Raw genomic sequence first — 23,211 nt, 5'->3', positions numbered from 1 at the left:
TTTTTTATATGACTCCTATTTTATTTTTAGATCATGCAAGATCTCCTGGTTAAGTCAAGGTGGTCTTTTGCCATACTGTCTATCTTTCCTACACAGTGGAATAGCTTGCTTTTGGGCCCTTAATAATGTCCCTTTGAAAAACTGTCAACTCTCCTCAGTTGTTTTCCCCCTTAGTGTTGCTTCCCATGGGACCTTACCTACCAGCTCTCGGAGTTGCCTTCCTGAAATCCATTGTCTCTATTTTGCTGTTATCCCTTTTACCATACCTTAGAAACATGAACTCTATGATTTCATGATCACTTTCACCAAAGCTGCCTTCCACTTTCAAATTCTGAACCAGTTCCTCCCTATTTGTTAAAATCAAATCTAGAACAGCTTCCCTCCAGTAACTTTTTTTAACCTTCTGAAATAAAATGGCACAGAATGCTGTATGCTTAGATGAAGAGAAATGCTGTTTAAACAAGTGCTACTCAATAATAGAAAACTGTCTACAAGAATTACCAGTTCAAAACCAACTTGCACTTTTCTGATGTGATCACTAGTCCAGGGGATTCAATCAAGGGTAGTGTATATATGGGACATTTTGATGTATCTGCTACATCTTCAATGCTCTTATGGGGCCTTCATTTGAACCCCTGGCAACCTGTTCTCTGTCCCTCCTATGCAGAAGATAGCGTTTCTTCTTGCTCTAGCTTGAATGAGAGTGAGCGAGCTGCAGGCCATGATGGCAGAGCTTCTATTAATACAGGTTTTCAAAGACAAGGTGGCCCTACGACTACATCCAAAGTTTTTGTTGGAAGTGGTTTCCCCATTTCACCATAATTAAGTAATATTTTTAACTACACTCAAATGCATATGAACAGCAACTTCATTCACTGGATGTGAGACAATGCTTGGTGTTTTCTCTAAAGAGGAATAAGCTTTTTCATTCATCCCTCATCTTTTTGTCTCCTATTCAGATAAAAGGAAGGGTCAGGTAAACTAGGCAGATTATTTCTAGGTGGATAACTTCCTGCATTACAATAGCATATAAAATAACTGTTCCTCCGACTGTGCTTCCTCAGAGATTATGGGCTCATTTTAGGGCCCAAACAATATCAATAGCATTCCTCAGTGCTACCCAGGGTTGTGTAAATATATATTTTATCAAGCACTATGCAATAACACCGTATCTAGGTTAGATGCAAACTTTGGGAATGCAATCCTGCAGTTCTTAAATTAGACTCCATGCCGCACCACCCTAAAGTAGTGTTTGTGAGTCAACTGAGTGGAATACCCATCTACAACCTCTCAGAAAAATGGTTACTTACCTGTACTGTGACAGTTGTTCTCCAAGATGTGGGTGGAGACACATATTCCACAGCCCATTCTCCATCCCCTCTGTACCGGAGTGTCTTGTATTAATGTTTGGAGCAAAGGGACTGAGAGCAGTTGGGGTAGCACTGCCCTTAAATTGCCAGGGAAGGGGGGCTGAGAGCTGGAGGACATGAGTGCCACCCCCTGCTGGCACTGCTGGGAAAAGTTTTCCACCTTTCATGCATTGGATGCATACACACCTGAGTCTATACTCAGATCTTAAAAAACAACAGTTATCTTTATAAGCAGGTAGCTCTTTTTTGTAATATTTTTCTGAAACACATAAGCATAGTTAGGAACTAATCTAAAAGCCTTTGAATCAATGCAATAATTTTAATTTTTTTTCAGTGGATTTGGGATTAGACATTTAGAGTGAGTTCATTGTATTTGCAAATCTGATTACTTGGTAACTTTATTATCATACATATTTTATAGTTAAATTTATTATTATTAAATCCACCAATTCTGATTTTTTTCTCTCTTTCCTAAAAGTAGCTAAAAGAAAACTACGTTTAGTAGGCTGTACATTCCGATCATTGTCCATCATATAGCTGATGCCAATGTGACTTGTCATTGCAAAAACATGATTGCCTGTACCTTTCATTTTTCTGAAGATTGTCATACAATTCAATTTACAAAATATTTTTAAACTTGTATGAAACATTACTGGTTTTCATTAGAATTAACTGTTACAAAACTCACTGGAAATTTGTAATATTGCTAAACAAGCATGTTTAGACCGGTTACTATATGTTGCCTTAGCTTTTTTTGCATATTTTACGTTCTGAGTCACTTCATTTTGATGGAAATGTAGCCGTGTTAGTCTGGTGTAGCTGAAACAAAATACAGGACTATGTAGCACTTTAAAGACTAACAAGATGGTTTATTAGGTGATCAGCTTTCGTGGGCCAGACCCACTTCTTCAGAAGTGGGTCTGGCCCACGAAAGCTGATCACCTAATAAACCATCTTGTTAGTCTTTAAAGTGCTACATAGTCCTGTATTTTGTTTCATTTTGATGCTGTGATATCATAGTCTCAGATGAATTTCTCAGACATTGATTGCAGAATACTGATTTAAAAATCTGTTTCTTATTGGGGGAAAATTATTCTGTTGATAAACTGAAAATGATCATTTTCATTATTGAATTGCATTTTATCATGTCTGAAATTTAAAGTGCCAATGTAAAGATAAACTGTAAAATCTGATAATTTTTTTCCTTTTGCTCTTCGCTTTTTTCTTTTTCCCACTGCTTCCTCTGAAGTCTCCTACCAAATGGTTTTGGAAACTGGTTCCTGTAAGTTTGCTCAACTCTGTCACCTTTGATCTAATAGCTTAAAATGAGAATGGGTTAGTTCATGTCATGCTAGTATACTCCTCATTTCATTTATCTTAGATTGATTAGATTATGGCATAGTAGTAGACTGCTGTCCTTAGGGTTCACATGTTTTAGAATCTAGTCTTTCAAGGTAATCTAGGAAAAATTAAAACTTAAGGTACAATAGTAGATCAGAAGTTGCTTTAAGAACAGTTGATAACCAATACAGATGCGTATGATACTATTTTACTTTTTCATAATGCCTTTTGGTATCTTGCGTCAGAATATAAAACGCCCTTTCTTTACTCTCTAGTAAAGTTCTTTGGTTGGTTCATACTCAAACTCTTAATTCATCATGAAGCAGAGCTGCTTGTGTACTTTACCAAGAACATAGATGCACAGAAGCCAACCTTTTGTGTGTTGGTTGACATTAAGTGTCACTTAAAGTTTTTAGACACATAATAAAAATATGAATCACATACTCCTTTTATCCTAGTTTCTCTCTCTTCAATTAGTGATGATTATTTATGGGACCAAAACATTGGTTGTCCCCATACTGTTTAAAATATAAAAGCCTTAAGTCCGTGCTTCATTAACAAACTAAATCTATTTCCTTGATGCTTTCTCATTAAGAGATTATAATTTTCCCTTATTACAATTTACATTAAAATTCTATGCTACACTCCAACAGTAAAGAAAATATACCCTTTTCTCTGGCATCAGTGAATCTATATTACAGGTGTGGAGCTACTTTGCAACTGACTTAATCTGTAGATGGTCAAGTAAATGCTGTACTGCATACTTAATTTTTGTACTGTTGTCCAAAGATGTACTTTTCATCTTCCAGTCAAATCATGCATGGACAGGCCTTTAGATGGCTTTGCTCTAACTAATAAAATATGGTTTATATGATGCAAAGAAATTAAGGTGTTAGGCAGTTGTTTACTGTAAATGAAGTTTGGCTATTGCCTAAAGACTGGCATTTAATAATGGAGATTGCCTATCTCCTAGAACTGGAAGGGACCTTGAAAGGTCATTGAGTCCAGTCCCCTGCCTTCACAGCAGGACCAAGTACCATGCCTGATGAATTTTTGCCCCAAATGGCCTCTACAAGGATTGAACTCACAACCCTGGGTTTAGCAGGCCAATGCTCAAACCACTGAGCTATCCCTCTCCCCCAAGAAACATTGCTTGTAATAAAGGCTACAGCTGTTCTATTTCTAGCCAATTGAACCCAAATTCATAAGCATCTGTCCTATACAAGTAATTACTTTGCAGTTTTGTTCCGCCCACCCTCCTGCATTGCTATCAGTATATTATTGAAAGAGAAAATTCAGTTCTGGACAATGTTCATATTTCAGGAATAAAAGGACAACAGCATAACTAACATAGGGGAGAGGAGTAAAGCCAAAAGTAGGCTATTAGTAAACTACAAAAATAAAGTACACCTCAAATCATAATCTGACACATAGTTTTTCCATAAAACCAGGTGCTAGTGAAGAGCTGTTTCAGAATAAACCTTTTGTTGTAGCTGTTTTGCATAAAGCATTAGTTTACCAATAATTCCCTAGCAGTATACTAGAAACTTCATCTACGGTATATTTGCAGTAGAGCTATAAAAAGCAGTGATGTACCAATGCTTTGATAAACATGGTACCAATGCTTTGATAAACATGTTAAAATGTTCTTGTTAGGGCCACATTTATTATGACACTTCCAGATTAAAAATAAAACAAGTCACTGCTGGCTACACAGTAATATGAAGTAGTACAAGTATAATGTCTGTTGCCCTGTTTATCAAATGCGGAGTAAATTCCTATTAAAATATCATACAACATATACCTTGAGCAACCTATTAGTTTTGATTATATTTTAACTAATTTTTCTTGAAGTTTGGTACTTCTGTTCTTTCAAACAATCATCTTCTTTCAGATCTACCGTAAAATCGCGAGTATAATGCGCACCTGTGTATAATGCACACCCTGACTTTAGAATCTTAGCATAATGAAAAAAACTGAACTCCTATGTACAATGCGCAGCCCAGCGTACAGGAGAACAGGAGGTAGCCTGTTTCTGAAGTCCAGAATTTCTGAAGTCCAACACTGCCTGCCACGCTGCGCCAGGAACTAATCCACCAGCACCACGCCCAGCCTCGCCCGCTTCCCAAAGGCAGCAGGAGAGAGGGAGAGAGGGACGTGCCGCTCCTACCTGCAGGCTTGCCTGGGAAATGCACGCATAGTGGACAGCTGCCCGTGCGCCACGCCTAGCTCGCACCTGCCGTGGGAATTCCTAGCGACTTCCAGGCGCAGCCTGAAGGAGCACCAGACAGGCAGCGAGACTGGGTGCTGCAGCCTGGTGGCACCACCGGCTCCTCGCCTTGTCTGGGAGCCTGGCAGTGTGGCAGCTCCCGCATTGCGCTGCAGCAGGAAAGTTTCTGTGCGGAGGGGAGGGGGAGTTTAAAACTTGAAAAAAATTTTCTCCTGTGTATAATGCGCACCCTGGCTTTGAGCCTAAATAAACAGGGAAAAAAGTGCGCATTATACTCATGCTTTTATGGTACCTTAAAGGTTTGATATAATTCCCAAAGAGAATTTTACACTATTCAGAAGGCAGTTTGAGTCATTTAAATGACAGGAAGCTTTCTTCCAGAAAGTCGTCATGTAGTAGCATAGTGCGATGTGCTGCTAGGCCAGCCATTGTACTCTGTATTTAAAACAAATGTAAAATGTTCTTTAAAAATTGACTTTCATATATTAAATTATTAAAAGAAAATTTTAATTATGATTTTGAGTCAGTTTATACATTGTGGTGTTTGTATCTTTTCCACTATTGCTGTGTAAAATAAATTCAAAACATATCTCTTCACACTTCATTTCTGAACCATTTCCATGAAGGAAAAGCATAATTCTATATTTGTGACATGATAGAGATTTCCATTACAATAGATGAGGTTGTCACGAACAAAGAATTGCCAATTGTGAAGGTGGAGGGAAAAGCTGACAGTAAGAAAGTGTCTTGCTTAAATGTAGGTAAAGTGTTACTAACATATGCAAATCAAATATTAATAATACATGAAAGATGAACAAGTTTTCTTTAACTACAGCAAGGGAAAACTGTCCTTCCGTTTGTATCTTCATATAACAATATACTTAATGCTATAGTGGCACCACATTTCAAGCTTCAAGTGCAGTTTTAAATCTTACTAGTTAACTTTTAACCAGTTAGTGTTTTAATATTTATCTGGACCATTCTGGTGTGCTAGAATAAAGACTTGATTTCAGTTCTCAGGACTGGTGTCTCTCCACAAGTGATGCAGTCTGAGAGTACTACATCTCTGAGTCCCCCATTTTGGCCAGTGCACGAGAGACACTGAAATGCACCAAATGGAATCGCATCTGTTTCTCACCAAAAGGCTGGTGACCATAAAGTATAGATTTCAGGGTTAAAGCGTATAGTGAGTGAATTCTCAGAATTTAAAAAAGACCCCTCTAATTTCATCTAAATATACATGTAACTTTAAAAAAACATAAACATAAAATTAGTTAGCTAAGGGATATTCTTGACATCCTAATTAGCACATAGTATGAAGTAAACTTTCTGTACTATTTGAAAATTAAAAGGTCAATTACTCAATAATCATATCAAGTTAGTAAATACATCATACTATTGGTACTTTTTAAAAAATTTTTGCCTTCTCAGAGGATAAGAGAAGAGACATTAAGAATGACTAGTGTTAAATTAGAGCAAAAAAATTTTCTTTTCAAAATGGTTTTTCTTTTTGTAATGTTTGTTTACCCTAGTAATCTTGACCATGAATATTCTTCTTGATGAACTGTTGTCTGTATAACACAGATTAATAATGAAAACGGAGCTGATCAAATCCAGATTTTGCTACTTAGGACGTGCTGCCAAGTTCAAAACTGAATCTTGTATTAGTTCAGATCATCATATGGTCTACATTGGCATAGCTCCGTTCATTTTCAAGGAGCTTTTCTGAGTTTCACCAGCTGAGTATCTGGCTCATTGTGTTAGACAGCTAAGTAATTTTTAATGCTATGAAATTGAATGCCACCGAATGTCTCCTGATAGTGACAAGTGAACTATCTTAGTTCAGAGTGAATTAGAATATTTTATATAGTTTATCAAATTTTGGTAGCATAGTAGTTTTGAATGAAAGTGGCAAAATAGTGGACGGGTTTATTTCCTGTTAAATCTGTCTACATTTTGCTTATTTGTTTAGCACAAATATTAATCTACAGAAAGTAATGACTGACAAAATGGTGTCTGACTTGGTATTAGTCAATACTTTTTCCACTAATGGGACATGGACTCTACAGTACAAATCTGTTTTCATATATGTTTCTGAGCAGATGTCTCTTTTAATCTCTTTCTACATGGTAGGCTCGTTACAGAAAGGAGCAAACATTGCTTAAGCAGCTGCCCTGCATTCCACTGGTAGAAAATCTGCTGAAGGATGGTACAGATGGTTGTGCTTTAGCAGCTCTGATCCACTTCTACTGTCCTGAAATTGTCAAATTGGAGGGTAAGTATGTATATGACATGACAGTCGGTCACCAAAAAGATGGTGAAGCAAGATAAAATGAACTTTTCTTTGGTATAAATTAATATGGTTGCATTAAAGAGCATGGACATACAAGAGGTAAAATTTGAGTGATTCTTAAAAGCTGTGACCAGTGCATAAAATCTCTCTTTTTAAAAAGAGCACCATGTATCAGGGTAGCTCCCAATATTATGTTTGCCATTACTTTCCATACATAACCAAGCAAATATAAGTTTGTAAAGATGACTCCATAAGGAGCTGTCTTTCAAGCGTGAGGAATCTGCAGAGCACATCCTCAGTGCCATGAGTCTTGGAACTATCTAACAAACGGTGACCATTATGGCCAAGTAAATCCTTTCCATGCATCTGACCAAGTTACAAATTTATATAAATGGCCCACAACCCCAGCTACCCCCATTTTCATTCTTACTGTGTAGCAAGTTGACTAAGCACCATGACACCGTAGCTGCACTGTGCAGCAGGTGGTTTCTTCACATGTGTCTACTTTATTAGTTAACTTGACAGCTTCTGGAATGTCAGTGTTAGTCGATACAAAAATAAAACACACAGTTTAATGTGTTTGATCTACTCCGTTGAGTTTTAAGCTGGTGCTTATCTACAGTGATGAGCAACTTTATGCCATTGTTATGTTCTGAGGCCTCGTTCAAACCAGATCTTCCTCCTGACAGACCAGAATAATGAATCTGGTTTTAATCTGTGTGCTTCATATGACACTTAAGTGTCTTGGCTTTTTGCTCAGGCTCTGGCTCCTGCTTTCCCCATGGAAACTTCAACCTTGTTGGGAATACGTGTGATCCAAGTAATCAAGGAGAATGTGTATGGATCTCAGGCTTGATCAGATCTGAATTAATAAAATCCTCATGCAAAACCATTCCAGATAATACCCCCAGTGCCTTCAATATCACCGTCCTCCAGATTTAAGAAAGAAAAATTCCAGTCATTTTTCTTGGGCTCATGAGATTGGAAAAAGGTGGCTTATGTAGGTTATGGAAGTGTTATATCCAGGCATGTGCTGTTACTATATGGGATTTCTAATCAGAGAATCATTGAAATCAGGGCTGCCATGAATGCTGACTCCTTGGGACTTTGCACCCCTTATCCTCTTGCTGTTTGAAGACAGAGATTTAGAATTTTGGACTGATGCATTTTTTTTAGGCCTGGAGTTGGGATCTTCCCACAGATACCTCTACTTGCTGTTTTGTGGAACAATGAAGCAAGACAGGGATCATGTCATCCTTTTAGTATCCCAGTTTTGTTATTTGGATCTTCTGGCCATGATATCCTGTCACCTTTTAAAAATATGCATGTAAAGTCCTCCCTTTCTTGTCTAAGAAATGAGGTCAGAGGCAATTGGGGGTCTTCTGTGAGTATTATAGAAAGCACCAAAATATAAATTCTTTATTGAAGCATATTCTATCTGATGGCATCATTCTTGATACTTATTAGATATTCGTGTTGAATGTTGACACGAGAAGTACCAGCTCATTTTGAAATTAAAGAAACCAGCTACCAGAATGGTATGGACTAAAATAGAGATGCTTTTTTTAATAAACAGGGAAACCGTAGAAACAGATCCAGTGTCATTTTCTCATTCTTTGTATTCTAGACTACTTGCTATCCTTTAATTAAAAATAATAAATAAATAAATAAATAAAATGCCTGGGGCTTCTTTGGGTAATTTAAAGTCCACCTGGCTGATTTTAGCAATTTATCATAATGTTCCAATCCAGCGAACAAAAGTTTTTCTTTATCTGACTGAATAGGGCACAATTCTTATATATCTTCTAGTCTGAACCTTTACCTTCCTGAGATTAGAACTCCGTACCAACCAGACTTTTACTCTCGCCCCTCAAAGGCTGCACACTCAGTAGCTATTAGCTCAACAAACAGGCTAAATGAGGCTTCATTTTGTTCTGTAAGATATAGGAATGTAAAATTTCGATTATTTGGCCAATCAAATAGTTAATGCAATTTGCATCAATTAGTCAATAAGGGCGCTTCCGCCTTTGAAGTGTAGCAACAGCCCCAGGACTGTTGCTGCACTTCATAGGTGAAAGCGCCACAGGGAGCATGGGGCCGTGCTCCCCATGGTGTTTCAAAGCAGCAGCTGCCACTTTGAAGCCTTTGAAATGCTGTGTGCAGCCCAGGCCAGTGGGGACTCCCAGCTGGCTCCGGACTGCACGTGGCATTTCAAAGTAGCAGCGCTGCATGGAGCCCAGGGTCTGGCCCCAAGCTTCATGCAGCGTTGCCACTTCGAAGCACCCCTTCTTTTCCCCACCCTTGCTGCCTCTTTCTGATAGAGGCTGCAAGGGTGGGGGAAGCGAGTAGTCAGCTAGTCTATTGACTATCTGCTAAGCATTTGCTTATTGGATAGTTGACTAGTCATTCACATCCCTAGTAAGATTAAAGTGATACTGTGCCCACATTAGGGATGTAATAGGATAACTCCTTACACAGTTAACCAGCAAGCCTGGGCTTATCTGTTACCATGAATGGTTACAAGCAGGCTCCTGCCCTGCTCCTAGGGAGCCAGCTGTCACCCCACGTTTCAGGTTCTGTTTCAAAATTCACAGAGCAGGGTGGAAACTCATTCCCTGGGAGTGGAGCAGGACCCGGGACCATATATAACCAAGCAGGAGCCAGGACCAATACAGCAGAACACAGGCAAACATTAGAGAATGTTGGGGACAACTTCCTGGTATAAGTGCTGAAGGAATCAACCAGAGGCCATGCACAGCTTAGGGGAAGTAGATGTGGGTGGCAACTTGGGAAGCAATGATCATGAGATGGTAGATTTCAGGAACTTGACCAATGGAAGAAGGGAGAGCAGCAAAATACACACTCTCGACTTCAGAAAAAGCAGACTTTGACTCGCACAGAGAAATGATGCCAGGATCCCTTGAGATGCTAACATGAAGGGGAAAGGAGTCCAGGAGATCTGGCTGTATTTTAAAGAAGCTTTATTGAAGGCACAGGACCAAGTCATCCCAATACGCAGTAAGAAAAGTAAATATGGAGGTGACCAGATTGGCTAACCAGGGAAATCCTTGGTGAGCTTAAACACAAAAAGGAAGCTTATAAGAAGTGGAAACTTGAACATATGACTAGGAAGGATAAATATATTGCTCGACAATGCAGGGGAGCAATCAGGAAGGCAAAAGCACAACTGGAATTGCAGCTAGCAAGGGATTTGAAGGGTAACAAGAAAAGTTTCTACAGGCATGTTAGCAATCAGAGGGTGATCAGAGAGCATGGGGCCCTTACTGAATGCCCTTACTATTGACAGATGTGAGAAAAGCAGAAGGATTCAGTGCTTTTTTTGCCTCTGTCTTCACAGAAAATGTCACCTCCCAGATAACTGCACTAGGCAATGCAGTATGGGAAGGAGGTGGGCAGCCCTCGGTGGGTAAAGATCAGGTTAAGAACTATTTAGAAAAGCTAGACATATACAAATCCATGGGTCCAGATTTAATGCAACCGAGGGTACTGAGGAAGTTGGCAAATGTCATTGCAGAGCCTTTGGTCGTTATCTTTGAAAACTCGTGGAGATCGGGAGAGGTCCCGGATGACTGGAAAAAGGCAAATGTAGTGCCCATCTTTAAAAAAGGGAAGAAAGACAATCCAGAGAACAACAGACCAGTCAGCCTTACCTCAGTCCCCAGAAAAATCATGGAGGGGATCCTCAAGGAATCCATTTTGAAGCGCTTTGAAGAGGGGAAAGTGATCAGGAATAGTCAACATGGATTCACGAAGGGCAAGTCATGCCTGACCAATTTGATTAGCTTCTATGATGAGGTAACTAGCTTGGTGGACCTGGGGAAGTCAGTGTAAGTGATATACTTTGACTTTAGCAAAGCTTTTGATACGATCTCCCACAATATTCTTGCCAGCAAGTTAAGGAAGTATAGATTGGATAAATGGACTGTACAGTGGATAGAAAGCTGGTTAGATTGTCGGGCCCAACGGGTAGTGATCAATGGCTCAATGTCTGGTTAGTGGTCAGTTTCAAGTGGAGTGCCCCAAGGATCGGTTCTAGGGCCGGTTTTGTTCAACATCTTTATTAATGACCTGAATGAGGGGATGGATTGCACCCTGAGCAAGTTTGCAGAAGACGCTAAGATAGGGGGAGAAGTAGATATGCTTGAGGGTTAGGGATAGGGTTCAGAGTGACCTAGATAAATTGAAGGATTAGGCCAAAAGAAATCTGATGAAGTTCAACAAGGACGAGTGCAGAATCCTGCATTTGGGATGGAAGAATCCTAAGCATTGTTACAGTCTGAGGACTGACTGGCTAAGTAACAGTTCATCAGAGAAGGACCTGGGGATTACAGTAGATGAGAAGCTGGATATGAGTCAACAGTGTGCCTTGTAGCCAAGCAGCCTAATGGCTTATTAAGGTGCATTAAGAGGAGCATTTGCAGCAGATCTAGGGTATGCCTACACTACAGCGTTATTTTGAAATATCTAATTTCAAAATAGTTATTTCTAAATAAGATATTTCGAAATAAAGCATCTACACACAAAATACATTTCGAAATAGCATTTGGCTATTTCGAATTAGCATGTCCACGCTGAGTGGACACTGAATTGTATTTAAGGCCGCCTGGAACCAGTTTTGGCAGGCATCAAGTCAGGAGTTACTTTGTGTGGCTGCTGCCTGAGGCTATCTGAGGCCTGTGCTTAAAGGGATCCCCCCGGACAGCCGGTTCTCAGGTTTCCCTGCTTTCTTGCCTAGCTCTATAAGGGACAGCAAGCATTTCTTTTCTCTGCGTGCTCTGGTTGCCCTCACTAGGGACACGACAGCACTCTGCAACATGGAGCCAGAGCTGCCCCTGGGCACTCTGGTGCTTCTCTTGGAGGCGTTGCTGTGAGCCTGGCTGCATTTTCTGCAGGCTACCATCCGGGAGGTCCATCGGGGGGCTGTCAGTATCCAGGAGGCCCTGTGGGAGAGCTTCCAGCCCGAGGAGCACTAACAGTCTCCCTGGTGTGCCCCACTGGGAGCTTGTGCCTCATTCCTCCCTCACGTCCTTCCACTTACTCCTCCCTAGCCCCCCCTTCCTGATGTCAAATAAAATACATGTATTTTTATAAACACAAGCTCTCTTTATTTAACAAAACTGGGGTGGGGGGGAATTAAACTCTGGTGAGACTGGGGAAAGGAGGTGGGAGAAGGGGGGAGAGACAGTGGGAGAGGGGAGGGGGAAACTTGGGAGGAGGACGCTGGAAGGGGGAAGCAAGGGGAGCAACGGGGAGGGGAAGCTCAAGGCTTAGGGTTGGGGGTCCTGTCGGGCCAACTGTCTCCCAGCACCGTGGGTGCGGGGGCCTCGGCGTCCCCAGGGGGATGGTGGGTGTGAAGAGAGAAGCGGGATGGGAAGAAGAAGTGGCAGGAGGAGGAGGAGCAGTAGATGGGGAGACAGCAGGCGCTGGAGCAGCAGGAGGCAGCACGCTCTGCACCAGGGTCTGCAGGTGCTGGCAGATGGCACGTCCCTGGGCAAGCTGCTCCCGCTGGAGCTGCAGCTCTTCTTGCACCCAGTGCTGGAGGGTGCAGTGCAGGGCTCGCAGTGCCTCCAGGTGCTGCTGTAAGTATCCCTCCACTGCACAGATGGTCCTGCGGACCCCTCGGGTGCAGGACCATGTCCAGGGTAGGATGGTGCACCTTGCACGTGCAGCTGGTGCGGCTGTAGAGAAACAAGAAAAGTGGTCAGTTATCCCTGGGGACACAGTGGATGAAGCCCAGCCCCCATCTGCAAGATGAGGATGACCATTCCCTGCACCATCAGAGCCGATGTGCTTGCACAGAGGCCATGTTCGGAATGTCTTGCTATCCCTGGGAGTGGGAGCTACCCCAAGACCACACCCATGCCCCTGTGCTCTATATAGTGTGGTGGAGGGAAGATGTCCCCTGCCTCTGTGTAGAGTGGCCTTCGGGAGGGAGGGCATCCTGCTGTGTCCCACCCCGGAGTCAGGAGAATGTCATTCCTCTTCACACACGTGTGGCTAACAAGGTAAGGCCCCTGTGTGGCAGCCAGCTGGGTCCACATGCCCAAGGGTGGCATGTCACATGCTTGCACATGCACAGGTTGCTGCGTGATCCGTGGACAGCAAGGCCCACGTGTACAGTCCCTGGTTTCTGTTATGTTCTCCCTTCTTCCTCCCCCTCGCATAAAGGGACAGTGATGGCACTCACCTGTCGTTGCCTCCCTGGCCTCAGATGACAACAGCGACAGGTCTGCTGGGGCAGCTCTGGGGTCCTGGCTGCTCAGCATGCTCCATCTGGCCTACCGCAGCTCCTGGCTCTCCTCCTCCTCTGCCCTGGTCAGGGCCCTCTGCCCAGGGTTGACAACCACATGGGGGGCATGGACTGTCCTGCCCCCCAGGATGTGGTCCAGGGCGTTGAAATAAGGGCAGCTTGGTGTGTTTGCCCCTGATTGGGAGATGCCCCCTGTGGCCCTGGCATATGCCTGCCATAGCTCTTTTATTTTCAACCGCACCTGTTCCTGGGTGCGGATGTGGCCTTTGCTGGCCATGGTGGCAGCTATCCTGCCATAGACAGCTGCATTCCTCCATCTAGTGTGGAGATCCTGGACATTGGAGGAATCCCCCCAAACCTCAATGAAATCCATGATCTCCGCACTGAACCAGGAAGGCGCCTGCCTTTTCCAGCCCCTGGCAGACTCCTGGGAGCTGGCAGACTGCTCCTGGGGAGCGGTGGACGGCTGGCTGCTGGTGGCTTGCTGGCTCATATTGGGGCCTCTAGGTCAGGGGCAGGACAGACTGTTTGTTGGGCTGGCAGGCTTGGAGCTGGCACAGGAACCGTGGCCACACTCTACCCCTATAAGGGCTCCGGGGAGAGGTGGAGGGAGAGTAGTTTTCTTGGTTGTGGCCAGCAGGGCACCCTGGGAAGGGCTGGAGGCCTTCTATTTCAAAATAAGCATCTACACAGCTTTCCGCTATTTCCAATTAATTTCGAAATAGTGGTTGGCTTGTGTAGATGCTAGTACAGTTATTTCGAAATAATGGCTGTTATTTCAAAATAACTTTGTTGTGGAGACATACCCCTAGAGAAGTTATTATTCCCCTTTATTCGGCACTGGTGAGGCCACATCTGGAGTACTGCATCCACATCTATAGAAAGGATGTAGACACATTGGAGAGGGTCCAGTGGAGGGTAACCAAAATGATTAGGGGTCTGGAGCATATGACTTACAAGGAGAGGCTGAGGGATTTGGGCTTATTTAGTCTACAGAAGGGAAGAGTGAGGGGGGATTTGATAGCAGCCTTCAAGTTCCTAAAGGGGGGTTCCAAAGAGGATGGAGAGAGGCTGTTCTCAGTTGTGACGGATGACAGAACATGGAACAATAGTCTCAAGTTACAGTGCGGGAGGTCTAGGTTGGATATTAAGAAAAACTATTTCACTAGGAGGGTGGTGAAGTACTGGAATAGGTTACCTAGGGAGGTGGTAGAATCTCCATCCCTAGAGGTATTTTTAAGTCCTCCGTGACAAAGCTCTGGCTGGGATGATTTAGTTGGGGTTGGTCCTGCTTTGGGAAAGGGGCTGAGGTCTTTTCCAGCCCTAGGATTCTATGATTTTATAGTACGTGCTGGGAGCCAATTTTTAAGCTGGCTCCCAGCATACACCAGCTTCCGGGAGCCAGCTGCCACTCCATCCTGCTGCCTTTGTATCCCTGGGAATGAGGCCAGCAAGCGGGAGCTGGCCGGGAGCTAGCTTAAAAGACGCCTCCCGGCGCATGCTGCCTCTCAGGGGGCTGGCTGCCGCCATGCTGTGGGTGCGTGTAACCATGTAACGGCTGAAATTTTCCATTACTTTTTTTACATCCCTAGTCTATATCCTAAATTCCTCCTTAGGTTGATCTCCGAATTCCATCTCCCAAACCAGATTTAACAGAAGAATATAACCTGCATATTTTCATTTAAAAGTTGATTTGCTACCTAATTTAAAAGTGAACTTTTTGTTTCAAGAGGTTTTTTTCTTTTTGCATTTGTGACCACATCCCAGTTTATATCCGTTTCCGTTCAAAGATTTAGCTAAATGATTTGTTCCTATCTATGACCAACAGAAATCCTCCTTCCTGGTGGCCCATCCTAATAGCTGAAAGACAAATTTCGTGGCATGCTGGAGAAATGTCTCCACCCTGAAATCTGCAAATCTGTCATACAAAACTTTGTTCACATCTTCACTTAGCTGTACTCCCTTAATTTAGTAATGAAGTCTGAAGATGTATTCTTTACTTTATTTCCTTCAGGTCCTCATTTTGTAAGAATTTCTTTAAGAAGTTAGACTAGTAGTAATATCTCCTAAGAGGCAGTTACTGAAGGAAAGTTACTTAGTTGTACATGTATGCAGAATATATTGCTGCTTCAGAACCACACTCACCCACCTACCTTTACCACTTCTGTGTCCAAAATGTATTTTGAATAATAAAAGGAAAGGAAGAGACCAGAGCTTGCAATTCCTTGTATAAACTCATTTTGAACATTTTGATCCTCAAAAGAGGGTATGTGGTGCCCAAACTGATACTGCTTTTATAGAGTTTATGATGTTGAGGCACATTTTTCTCAAGAGTGACTGTTCAGTGGTAAGAAATCAGTATGCTTGGAGAACTCCAGTTAACAGATGTATAATCCCTTTTACCATACTACTTGTATTACAGCATTTAACACATTGTTGCAAGAGGGACACTGTAAGCCATGCAACATATTTCAGTTATAGTTATGTTTGATAATATTCAAAACAATAAATGGGTAAAGAGTTAGATCATAACTTATTTTCAGCAAGACAATAATAAATCATAGTTTACAATGACCATTTACAAAAAAACCAAAAAAAACCAAACAAAAAAACCAACCACCATAGTGTGTTTTACAAAGTATTCAAGGTGGTAATCTGCTTTATTAGCATACAAACAAATTTATAAGAATGCGATGGAATAAAAAGTAAGATGAGAGACCTCCAAGATTCTGGAATTAAAATCTAATTCAAACTGAATTTAAAAAAAAAATCTTTGACAAAAATTCTCTCTTTTTTAAAATCTACCTCTAAAATGCTAAGCACTTACTAAATATAAGACTTTTATTTTCTGAGCTGTAACTATAACTAAACTTTTCAGTTTCCTCTTTCATTTTAGATATTTGTTTGAAGGAGACCATGTCATTGGCTGATAGCTTATACAATCTACAGCTCATTCAAGAATTTTGTCAGGAATATTTGAACCAGTGTTGCCATTTCAATCTGGAAGATATGCTATATGCTGCTTCTTCAGTAAAGGTAAAAAAAAGTTTTTTTGAAGTTGTGATTTCTTCTGATCTGCTTTAACAATGCTATTTTAGCTGCATTTAGATCTAGTGCTATATGGTTCAGCAAAAAAAGATATTGCATCTTTTGGGACATGGTGATTAAATTACAATGTGCTAATAAAATGCATGTTTCAGCTGCAAATATTACATCATTTTTGATGGTATATTAATGTAAAATATATTTTTAAAAGGAGACCACTTAGTTCTGGGCAGACTGTCAACTTTTTTTTCTCTCAATTAAAAACCCACAATCTGCAATATTTCCTTAACCATGTACTTGTGACTTATGTTGTCTGTGACTTCCTAAATTTTTCAAACGATAGTGTAAAAAGTTATGGTTTCTGGAGTAACAAACTCCTCTCCCCTTATCAATGTATACACAAATACAAAACATAAAGAGAGAGTTAACTTGTGAATTTTATGTGTGGGTGGGTGGGTGGGTGTGTACGCTATATTAATTTGATAGGGTATGATGGCTCTGAAAACTATAACTTTGAATTTCTTGAATTAATTTAATTTAAAAATATAACACTTATGCAGCATCATTTGCCATTGTGCACATTTCATTTCCTTACTTTAAAACAGAAAACTGTACTGAATTTCACAGTATAAATGTTTATCATAAAGTATAGTATGAGATTCAAATAAATGTTTGAGTTTTCTCATAGGTATACAGAATTCTATGTATAATTGCATTACTTGTGTCTCTTATCTGAATAACTCCATTTAGAGCTCATTTCTGCCAAGTTCTGAGCACTTGAAACTCCCAGTGATTTCACCCAGATGAATGTATTGGCAGGTCACAGGCACGCTTGGTAACCTTCCAGATTTTGTTGGTGTGTACCTCAGGACTTGTGTGTGCACATATTGTAGTTAATGTGAGGCCTCTGATTGTGGATGTACTGATAAAAGGCACCTTTGTTCAAATAGACCTGTGTTCACAATAGGGGTTGTACAAACATAACTGTATTGCTAAAAATCACTCTCCTAAATCAACATAGTTATATTGGCACAAAATTTGTGAGTAGACCAGGCCTTAGTCACTACAGGCTTGGTTACATGCAATATTTCACATGTTTAACTTAAGATGTGATTTGAAACTTTTTCAGTTAAGCCAGCACAAAAAGCTTTCCCTTTTTCCCCTTTCCTTTGTTTAAACCAAGGCTTTTTTCAGTTTAACTAAGATCATTTAAAATTAGATGCAAGTTGAATTGTAATAAGCTAGACTTAGATGAAAATAAGCTTTGTCGGTACTTAAAAGTTAGGTTGATGGTGAGCAGTGTCAGTCAGAGATGAGGGAAAAATCCACCCCCACTGACATAGCTATGCTAACCCAGTCTCCTGTGTACTCATTTGCATCAATGAAAGTATCTGTCATTATAGCTAACTTGGCTCAGGAAGATGATATTCATATACCAACAGAAAAACTTGTTCTGTCAGGTGGGTGGCAATTTTATGCCAGCATAACTATGCTGACATAGCAGTGTCCATAGTATAGATGCAACCTTAGTCCAGGTCCACACTACATGCTCACTTTTGGTATAACTACATCGCACAAGGGTGTGAAAAATTCATATTCCTGAGTGACGTATTTATACCTACTTTAACCCCTGTATGTCAATGGTGCTATGTTGACAGGAGAGCTTCTCCTGCCAACATAGCTACTGCATCTCATGGAGGTAGAATTATTCAGGTGATGGGAGAATTGTCCTATTCTGGCTTAGAGCCTCTTCAGCAGAAGTGATGCAGCTGCACTGATGCAAGTTAGTAGTGTACATCTGCCTTTAGAATATCAACATAGGAGATTGCACTGGTCTAACTCAGTGTTTCTCAAAGTGGTCTGCAGACCCACCCTGAGACAGCTGCTACCGGGCTGCTCCTGGTTTGTTTATTAACAGCTCCGCAGCCACAGAGCCTCGCGGCTGCCATCAGATACAATTCATTGTTTGCAGACAAGGGGAGCTGCAGGAAGCAACGGCCTGGGCCACGCTGTTTCCCACAGCTCCCCTTAGCTGCAAACAACAAACGGTAGCCGATGGGAGCCGTGGCTGAGGAGCCGGTAAGAAAACAAACCGTAGCGGCTCGGTAGCTGCTTTCTCAGAGTGGGTCCCCGGATCACTTTGAGAAACACTGGTTTAACTAAATGGATTTAGCTAAATCAGTGGACTTTTTTGTGAACAAAAGGCCTTAGGCAAATAGATACATGTAGACACAATTCTGTTTTTCTTTGTTTTATAGATGTATTTAACAGCTTTCTCTTAATTTGGAAAAACATTAATTCTTTCTTGACATAGATGAAACTGTTCTTTAGTTTACAAGTGCCAAAAAGCATCTCAGCAATATTTTCTGTGGCTGAAAAATATTTTCTCTCTGCTTGGGTGATTAAAATACCTGAACAGATTTTCTTCAAGTTATAAAATGAAAAGGCGTATCAGGGCAAAATGTGTCTTTCTCCAAAGTTATATACTTTGACTTCTACTCTGTATGAGCTACAGAGACTTACAATGGAAATTTAATTGAGACTGTAACTATAGCGTGATGCTATAATAGATATTTTCAGGCTTATCCTTCTAGCATATGAGATTTCTCACAGAGACTGAACAGAGCTTTTGCTACTCCTTTGGTACCCATTTCTTGTTACAATTAGCTCTCCTCTCAAGAGAAGAGAGGAAAAAATATGCCTCATTTTACTAGTCACATATCTTCTTTCATGTCAATTTAGAGAATTGGAGACAACTAGCGAAATGGTTTCTTCCTTAAATGCAACTCCCCATTTTTATATTTTTTAAAACACTATTTAAAATATTTCCCTTTTTTTGCTTAAGATTCTTCTTTGAATGTTTTCACAGAATGAAATGGTCATTTTGTGGCATCAGTACAGCCACTGCAGATGGGATGTAATCAGTTTTCTGAATAATTGGGTCATCCTCATTGCATTCTTATGATCTCTAGCAATTTCTCAAATTGAGTCAAAAAGGCTGAAGACTATATTTTGTTCACTGAATCCTGCATGCCTAGGTCATGTCTAGACTGCACGCCTTTTTTGACAGAGGCTTTGTCGACAGATACTGTTGACAAAGCCTCTGTTGAAAAAGAGCATCTAGACTATGATCAGTATTGTCAACAAAGCAAGCCGCTTTTTCCAAAGAGAGTCTAGATGCTCTCTCTTGAAAAAGCACAATTTTCATACTATATAACCTTTTTTTCCAAAAGAGTACTTACGAAAAAATGTAAAATGAAGTTTACCGCTGTCGACAGTACTGCTGCATTCTGTCAACTTACTGTCAATAGAACGTGGCAGTAGTGTAGACGCAGATATAGTTTTGTTGACAAAAGCCAATTTTTGTAAACAAAACCCTATAATCTAGACACACCCCTACAGCCCAGCCCTACTCATATGGGTAGTTACACTGAGTTATTATGGGGCTGCCTGTGTCAGTAAAAGCTGTAGGATCAGTCCTCTAATGTCTGCAGTAAGGTCAGCTCTTGCTAATTATTCTGTAACTTCACATACTGAAATTTTATCACTTACTGCTGGAAGCAGCCAGTTTCATCTGCTTGAGTCAACTTTTGGCATTTTCAAATTTCCACATGACAGGCTGCTTCCTATCGACATGCTTGTTATACTGTTACCTCTTATTGCTTAGAATATCTATTCTCTTGTGCTGTGGAAGCAGACAAAGGGAAGTGAACAACTGGCATCCACCATGTTGAATTTCTGCTCATTCTATCTTGAGTTGAACTTGTTCCATGCATTTTGATCTTTTCCTTGGCTATGGCTATCTAGAATATATGGAATCTATTACTCCTTATGGCCCTGCTAAGCAGATTCATGAAACTGAGTAATGCCATTTTTGTATGGTAGGTGCATAGTGTATAATGAATCAAGTAACTGTCCAACATAAAGCTTTGAGAACAAGAAATGACTATAAATATTTTCTTTATAAATTAATTTAATATATTATACACTTTCAAAATGCTATAGACAAAGTAATTTTCCTGCTTTTGAATAATTTGTTTAGAGTCAAGTTAGATCTTCCATAGGTTTAGAACATTTGTAAATTGAAAAAGCTCACTGTAGTGATGTTTTCACAAACTACTTATGGCACAAATACCTATTTAGATGTAAGTGGTACACAGAAAAGCAGCCACGTTTTCCTCCTAAGCCTTGGCATGAAATATTAACTGGTGCTGTAAACTTTTTTCTGCGTATATAGAAAAGACATCTGATTCTCAAATCAATTTACATTTAAGAAGAGGGTTTTCCAAAGGTCTGAGGATATCCACTGGTAGTAACTTCTAATAAGAATATAGTCCCTTGATGAATCAAGCTTTCCCTTTGAGAAAAAATCTCATGTTGTGAGCAGAAACCTTAAATATTGCACAACATATTAAAATGCTTTATAGTACATACAATTGTTTTTCCATTCTAGAAATTACTACGAATGATATCAGTGAGTGATGCAAACCTATAAAATTATTTTTTATTTGCTGACTCTTCCAAAGAGAATTTTCCTGGAAAAAGTAGTTTTTAATTTAATTGCCATGTGATAGTATATATTGTTGTATAGGTTTGAAACAACAGTGTGCTTTGGCAGCTTTTTGCTCCAATTTTAACAGTGTATCCTAGCCGCTGTCCTGCTCATACAATGAGAAAAACATGCTGTATCTCATTGACTAGAAGGTTATAATGGAATATGTACGCCCTTACCTTTCTGCCAGAGCTCTGAGTAATGCACTGCCACTTGCTAGCAGAGAGATGGTTTACATCATTTCTGCAGTATACACAGCCTGCAGATCACTGGACTGATTTATTTCTGCCTCCAACTTATATAATGCAATGTGCTTCCTTACCTACCCCAGGGAAATGATCATAAATTGATTATCTTTTAGCTTGTAGTTATAATCCCTTTTCTGAAAAAGAAGCAAAGTGATTTAAAAACAAGTTATATATGTTAAAGGCAGGATTCAATGCTTCAATATAATACACATTTTTAGAATAGTTATTTTAAAATTTGTTATCAGATGAAGTACAACATTAATATATGTATATATATCTTTGGAAGAGGTAATGCAATCCAGCAGTCTCCTTCCTCCCAGCCTAATCTTCTGCCAGTTGCAGAAGCCGCAAACAATTTCCTTGCACTTGTTGAACATTTTTCTGAGCTCTTGGGCCTCAGTAGCAATCATTAATGCAGTAACTTAGGATTTCTAATATGCTTACATCCTTTTTTGTAAAAGGGCAGAAGGCTCACTACATTTCCTGGCTTGGGTGTGTGTGGCTTAGCTGCTGCAACTTGTCAGGTGGATGATTGCACAACAGGTGATGTTATCAGAAATCATTTAATCTCTGATATTGATGCTGTAAGTAACAGAAAGAACTAAACTGCCAGCGGAAAGTGCATTTTAAAGGAAAGCAGAGGAACAAATCACAGCTGAGCCTCAGGAATGTACGTGGAGTTTCTAGTGCAGACATGGAAAGGAAGCAAAGTACTCTCTACTCTGACTTCCTACTGTTCTTCATTGCTGTGCTCTGTTGTAATTAAACATACCCACCTTTCCATACCATCCTGTTGCAGCCTAAGGTCTCATAATTAACCAGAAGATTCAGGGAATGTTGCTTCAGTATCCCAAAAAGGGTACCTTATTTTAAAGTTAGGATATGTGCTTTAAAAATATAGCATGCCTGATATTATGTTGCTTGGTCTGATAAGCAAGACTCCAGTCAGTACAGCTATATCCACACTTAAAAACAGAACAGCAGTCTTGCAAGGACACCACTATACTGCTTCAGTGTAGACATTCACTGCAGTGATGGGCGGAGTTATCCTGTTGTTGTAGTTAATCCACCTCCCCAAGCAACTGTAGTAAGATTGATGGATGAATTCTTGAATTGATACAGCATGTTCTAATCGGGTCTGAGCAACATAATGAAGATTATCTGCTCCCAGAACAATATAGCTGACTTGATCTAACTTGTTAGTTTAGACCCAGCCTAAATCTGTATATGAACTAAATAGAATAGCCTTGTACATAATTTACATTTTGGATGTGAGAACACTTGTCCCTCATGTCTGACTTTTCTGCAGTGCCCCATGAACAGAAGTATGTCATGTTTGAAGGTATGTCTACATAGCAGTGTAAGCCTTTGGTTGAGCTAGGTCCAAGGCTAAACCACCTCGCATCTAACCTGCAGTTCTGCTATTCTAGGGTTCCAAGGCTCTGCATGCCTGGAGGGTCTGAGTTCGAGATAAGCCAGAAATGAGGTTCCAACCTTTATTGCCTTGCAGTAGAGATACAGCAGCTCTGCTTAACTCCTGTCCTGGGAGTCAGCTGCAAGTGTCCCATAGTTCTTAGGACAACTTTCTTAGTCCTCTCTGTCTCAACAATCTTCAGTCCACTCTAATGAAAATAGAAATCACCCCTGCTCTCGTCAAATATCAGCAGCTTAGGCAGCATTAACCCATTCTCCTCTGATCACTGATCTGCAAGCACATTATTAGACAGCCTCCTGGATTTGCAACAGAGTGTGAACTGGACAAGCCTTTTGCAAAGCAAGCTGCTTTCTAGCCATGTATAAGGCAGGCAGTAAAGCTTTCTCACAATGTACCACAATCTTAGGCTAGAGTGGCCACATCTCA

General features: G+C 40.7%; 1 protein-coding gene across 4 annotated transcripts in view; it reads left to right on the top strand.

Annotated features, from left to right (window-relative positions):
* Positions 1-23,211, top strand: part of CAMSAP2 (calmodulin regulated spectrin associated protein family member 2) — a 180,900-nt gene that overhangs the window by 93,125 nt on the left and 64,564 nt on the right. For 2 of the 4 annotated variants that reach the window (XM_075936675.2, XM_075936674.2), the window contains exons 5-7: positions 2,620-2,652; positions 7,075-7,216; positions 16,402-16,541. In XM_075936675.2, coding sequence (XP_075792790.2) covers positions 2,620-2,652; positions 7,075-7,216; positions 16,402-16,541 — 315 coding nt within the window. The remainder of the gene's footprint in view (positions 1-2,619; positions 2,653-7,074; positions 7,217-16,401; positions 16,542-23,211) is intronic. The other 2 variants (XM_075936676.2, XM_089780563.1) reach the window with 1 other exon arrangement.

The sequence above is a fragment of the Pelodiscus sinensis genome, chromosome 9, assembly GCF_052426305.1.
Source record: "Pelodiscus sinensis isolate ZL-2025 chromosome 9, ASM5242630v1, whole genome shotgun sequence".
In the NCBI taxonomy this organism is placed as follows: domain Eukaryota; kingdom Metazoa; phylum Chordata; order Testudines; family Trionychidae; genus Pelodiscus; species Pelodiscus sinensis.
The sequence above is the reverse complement of the archived record's forward strand: the minus strand, read 5'-3'. Positions and strand labels throughout refer to the sequence as shown.